At 36.6% G+C, this 5608-nt stretch overlaps 1 protein-coding gene across 1 annotated transcript; it reads left to right on the top strand.

Moving 5' to 3' along the window:
• Positions 1-509: 509 nt before the first annotated feature.
• Positions 510-4241, top strand: LOC120088463 (ruBisCO large subunit-binding protein subunit alpha). The gene is made up of 8 exons (XM_039045792.1): positions 510-736; positions 1018-1195; positions 1412-1533; positions 1651-1858; positions 1969-2114; positions 2222-2528; positions 2764-3215; positions 3707-4241. The coding sequence occupies exons 1-8, from the start codon at positions 683-685 to the stop codon at positions 3989-3991; spliced, it is 1752 nt and encodes a 583-aa protein (XP_038901720.1). The 5' UTR covers positions 510-682; the 3' UTR covers positions 3992-4241.
• Positions 4242-5608: the final 1367 nt, after the last annotated feature.

The following is a 5608-nucleotide window of genomic DNA, read 5'->3' as shown; positions in this document are numbered from 1 at the left end:
AAACAAAAAAGGGAAGAAACTAAACAACTACCGATGGATGGAAAGCTAAATCGTCGATGGATGCGAATCGTCGATTGTTTTTGGAAGAAGAATCTGGCAGGATTTGATCATGGATCTTGGCCTTATTACATTTTCATGGACCTTTTAGTCTTTTTCGTATGGATTGGACTCAAATTTGGCCACATTTATAAACTTTTTGGTTAAAGCTATATTTACAATTAGTTTGACCCAAAAGGTTGTGTTTGCAAGCCACCCTAATTAATGGATCAGTTAATTATATTGAAAGTCCGAAAGGCCCATATTCTATTGAGCTAAAATGGATTTTGGCGAAACGAACCCAAAACCCAATAGGCCCATATTTGGACTACAAAACGCTTGCGATCTGAGGCGCACTTTAGCAAGAAAAACCATTGAAAGCCTAAACAGCGCCATGAGTGCGCACTGCACCGAACATTTTCTTGTTGAAATCGCATTTGGGCCGTAACGTAACCAAACGCAAACAAATCCTGGAGGAATAGCCTCAACGGTTCTGGAAGAAGAAGAATCTTCTGGAACCTCCAATCCCACGATAAAAATCAAACCCTAAACTCTTACATTCAGCTCTTTGCTTTACCCACACCTTATCCCAAAACCCACCAAGGCTCTACCGGAACTAAAACCCTCCGACCTCCGCTGCCTGAGTATGGCGTCTGCTAATGCTCTTTCTTCGGCTTCCATTCTATGTTCTTCTCATAAGGTAGTACTTTCATTTTCTTTCCCCCCCCACCATTTCTTCCTTGTTCATTGCTCCCCTTCCAGTATTCTTTATAATTCATCTTTGGAAATGATGATTCGTAGATTCTAGTGGTTGGGATTGTATACTGCTCTGTTTTGTGCCGTATGTGAACTATCTGAGCTATGTAATTGGCATTCTATGCAGAAATTTTGTGGACTTTGTTATCATAATGAACTGAGAGTGACCGATTATACTTATGTAGCATTTCCAGTAGCTTACGTTGCATTTATCTAATGTTGCAGAGCTTGAGGAAGGTGAATCAAACGCAGAGAAACAGAGTAAATTACAGACAGGCTGGTAATAGGTTTGTTGTTAGAGCTACTGCAAAGGAGATAGCGTTTGACCAGAGTTCTAGGACTGCACTTCAGTCTGGAATTGATAAGCTTGCTAATGCAGTCGGTTTGACTCTTGGACCTAGGGGTAACTTCCTGGTTTTTTCATGATTTATTTATGAATTAGTCAGTATTGAATTTTGTTTGTGAAGACGTCGTTGTTTTGTTCTGCTATTGAAATTCTTACAGGATATGTTCAGCCCATTTGTAGATATTGAAATAGATTCCTTTCATGTTTTGCTTCTGTTGAGAAATTTGTGTTCACCACATAATTCTCAACTTGTTGTGATCTTTGTATTTGAAGGGAGGAATGTGGTGCTGGATGAGTTCGGCAGCCCCAAAGTAGTTAACGATGGTGTGACAATTGCTCGGGCAATTGAGTTGCCTGATCCCATGGAAAATGCTGGTGCAGCTCTAATTAGAGAGGTTGGTCTTTTATACTTCGACCTTTCTCTTATATAAGAGTGTGGCCTATATTTGATCTGTTATTGAAGTGCCGTAAGCTTTTCTATTGCGTTGACAAGTATTCTATTTGTCATTAAGGTCGCAAGTAAAACTAATGATTCAGCTGGTGATGGGACGACAACTGCCTCAGTCCTCGCTAGGGAAATTATCAAACTAGGCCTTCTCAATGTTACTTCTGGAGCAAATCCAGTATCAATGAAGAGAGGAATTGACAAGACCGTGCAAGGATTGATTGAAGAGCTTGAGAAGAAGGCCAGGGCTATAGAAGGCAGAGATGATATCAAAGGTATTGATTGCTTTCCATATCCCGAATTGCCTTAATGTGGAATTTCTTGTTCACCAATATGATCTTTTTCCATCCATTGATGATCTATGTGTTGTTTAAATTCCGTGTAGCTGTTGCTTCTATTTCTGCTGGAAATGACGAGCTTATAGGGTTGATGATCGCTGATGCCATTGAGAAAGTGGGTCCTGATGGTGTCTTATCCATTGAGTCATCATCTTCCTTTGAGACCACTGTTGAAGTTGAAGAAGGGATGGCGGTGTGTACTTTTGTCTCTACTATAATATCTTTCTTAGTTTAAATCCAAGTCATTCGTGCATGCTTTAAGTTGACTCTATATCTTCATTTTTTGTTTCTATGTTGCAGATTGACAGAGGCTATATTTCTCCTCAATTTGTCACAAACCCTGAAAAGTTAATTGCTGAATTTGAGAATGCACGAGTGTTGATTACAGATCAGAAAATTTCAGCTATAAAGGATATAATTCCTATATTGGAAAAAACCACACAATTGAGAGCTCCTTTGCTTATCATTGCAGAGGATGTCACTGGTGAGGCTTTGGCTACCCTTGTTGTGAACAAGTTGCGGGGTATTCTAAATGTTGCTGCCATTAAAGCTCCAGGCTTTGGGGAAAGGAGAAAGGCCATGCTTCAAGATATTGCCATTTTGACAGGTATTCTAAGTTATTCTGGGTAATTACATGCTTCGGTTGTTTAAATGCTTGTTTAATGCAAAGTTGAACACTTTTTTCCCTTTGTATACATGAATTTTCTCTCACATCCAACTACGTTGTGTTCTATTATTTAATGGAAGGGTCAGAAGGGAGAGTTATTTTTGTAAATCCTGTCTGCTTATATCTTGATGCGAAGAGAATGGCTAACATTTTCCTTGTTATTTTATTGTTTTAGGTGCTGAGTTTCAAGCCAATGATCTTGGATTGCTTGTAGAAAATACTACAATTGAACAGCTGGGTTTGGCCCGGAAAGTGACCATCTCTAAGGACACCACTACAATCATTGCTGACGCTGCTTCAAAAGATGAGCTACAAGCGAGGATTGCACAGCTAAAGAAGGAATTGGCTGAGACGGATTCTGTTTATGACACAGAGAAACTGGCTGAAAGAATTGCCAAATTATCTGGTGGTGTTGCTGTCATTAAGGTAGGAGCTGCGACAGAGACTGAACTTGAGGACAGGAAGCTCCGTATTGAAGATGCAAAGAATGCAACTTTCGCTGCCATAGAGGAAGGGATTGTCCCTGGTGGTGGTGCTGCACTGGTCCATCTCTCAACTCTTGTTCCTGCGATCAAGGACAAGCTTGAAGATCCGGAAGAGAAGCTAGGTGCCGATATTATCCAAAAGGTAACCAACTCCTTAATATTGGAATTTAAACTTTATGAGATTGTTAGACCTTCATTGTCATCATTTCTAAGTGGTTGATAGATGATACAATATTTAAATTTGCTTTCACTCAATTAATATGGTTGGAGATCTTGTGCTCAAAATCCTGAAATATTATTTTTTTTTTCTCAATTGATATTAATTTCTACTTGGTTGGGTCTTCTACTTATTTCAAGCTCACAAGTGAGGGAGGGAGAGTATTCTACCAATAGTGGGTCAATCGGTGATTTTAACATGGTATTAAAGCATGTGGTTTAGGAGGTTTTGTATTCAAACACTTGTAATGTTATTTCTTTCTTAATTAATACTAATTTCCATTTGTTTGGTCTTTTATATATTTAAGGAGAGTGTTAGACGCTACAATATAAAATTTAACCTAAGCTTTTCGGTCAATAGGTGATTTAACAAAAACATTAGAAATTTGTTGTTAACATTAATCTTTTTGAAAGCAGGCTTTGGTAGCACCAGCATCCTTAATTGCCCAAAATGCTGGAATTGAAGGGGAAGTAGTGGTGGAGAAGGTCAAATCGAGTGCGTGGGAAATCGGTTACAATGCAATGACAGACAAGTACGAGAATCTTGTTGAGGCCGGTGTTATTGACCCAGCCAAGGTGACCAGATGTGCCTTACAGAATGCAGCTTCAGTTGCTGGAATGGTCCTAACCACACAGGCTATTGTAGTTGAAAAGCCCAAGCCCAAGGCCCCCGTCGCTGCTCCACAAGGCCTTACCATTTAATTTCTGAGAATTCTTCATCTTCCTTTTGTAGGACATAAATCATCTCGACAACATGAGCTTCTGGCGGCGTGCATTCATCGGAAACAGACAGCAAGACAATAAGAGGACGATGGTAACGCTGATATGTGAATGCACTTTTTTGTAAGGTTCCCGAAACTTCCATTTGATATTGTAAGATTACTGAATCAATTGGATCTGACTTTTACGAGTTTTCATTGAAAAGAAATTAGTTTTGATGAATTGCCCTCAATTTTAACCTTATTTCTTTTGCCGTTTGGACTATATAGTATCTAGGGTCTGATTTCATGGGTTAAAATGATCCTTAGCTAGGGCTTTGACTAAACTAGACGGCTAAATGTGAATAGAAAAATTAAAGTAAACGGGTCCCGATCTTTTAGATTGACACAGAATCAGTTTCCTTTTCTGAAAAGGATTGAAGCGATCACATCAAATTAAGTTGTCCTTTCCAATTAGTTGTGGGTTTTCAGATAAAGTAAGGCATTCTATAGTTCCATTAAATAGCTTTTTAAGAATATTAGAATCTTTCTATGATGAATTCCGCAATGATGGAATTGTCGAAATCGATTCTCCGGTGAAAGGATTGTAAGGTAACAATGATAACACGTGTTGTTTGATTTTTTAAAATTAAATAAGAGCAATACTATTTCCTATTCGTAGGCTTTCTATTTTCACGGTGAAAAAAGAAAAGAAGTTATCGATTCGTATAATTATACCTTCACATTTTGAATGGTAAAATCAGAGTTCTCAAACTTATTTAGGTATTAAAATGAAAAATTGGGATCACTCAGTGTAACAAATAGGGGTGTTTAAAAAATTCAATGATCTGAAAAAATCGATCAATCTAATTCAATTCGTGCAATTTAGATTAGGTTATTAATTCATTTAGGTTGGTTTGGGTTCAAACAAATATAAATTTTATGGAATGAATTGGTCTATGGATACATCTAAATAACTAAATCAATTCGAACTTATCATTAACTTTAAAAGATATTTTTTTATATTTATAATACAATTATATATACATTGCTTTATTTTAGTTTAATTTCTTTACGTTTTGAATAATTTATTTTTCAACCATTCTTAAAAATAGTTTTTTAACGAAAGGAATTGAAGTTGAATTTTTAATTTTGGTTCAATATATGAAAACAATTAAATCAGATTTTAACAATATCTTACTTCTTTCTAGAATAAAAATTTTAATAAATAAACCGAGTAACCTGAATCAATCCATCTCAAATATTTCATGGTTGGATTGAGTTGGGTTTATTTTTTTAAAAAGATAGGTTGGGTTAATTTTTTTTGATAAGAGTTATTTGATTGAAGAAATTTACAACCTAAACAACTGAGTTTGGTATAAAAAATCACCCCTGTAACACAAGTATAAGTTTGAGAGTTTAGGTTTTTCTATTTGGGAAGTTCTCTTTCTATAAAGAGTGAGTTTAAGGATCTAATTTTAACTCTTGTAAGTTTGAGTGTATAATTATAATTATCATCATATTTTAAGATGGATGTAGTTTAAAATGCACTCCGTACCATATTTTTCATTAAAGAATTGTGTGAATAGGACGCCTTCTTTCTCTCGTTTGCTTTCTCCTG

Source organism: Benincasa hispida, chromosome 10 (genome assembly GCF_009727055.1).
Source record: "Benincasa hispida cultivar B227 chromosome 10, ASM972705v1, whole genome shotgun sequence".
Taxonomy (NCBI): Eukaryota; Viridiplantae; Streptophyta; class Magnoliopsida; order Cucurbitales; family Cucurbitaceae; genus Benincasa; species Benincasa hispida.
Note: the sequence above shows the minus strand (reverse complement) of the source record. Positions and strands in the feature narration are given on the sequence as shown.

Excerpts from the sequence above, each read along its gene's own strand:
- LOC120088463 (XM_039045792.1), top strand. The coding sequence starts at position 683 with ATGGCGTCTGCTAATGCTCTTTCTTCGGCTTCCATTCTATGTTCTTCT. Across the intron at positions 1,196-1,411 it reads TTTGACTCTTGGACCTAGGG|GGAGGAATGTGGTGCTGGAT; the intron begins GTAACTTCCTGG and ends TTGTATTTGAAG. Across the intron at positions 1,534-1,650 it reads GTGCAGCTCTAATTAGAGAG|GTCGCAAGTAAAACTAATGA; the intron begins GTTGGTCTTTTA and ends TTTGTCATTAAG.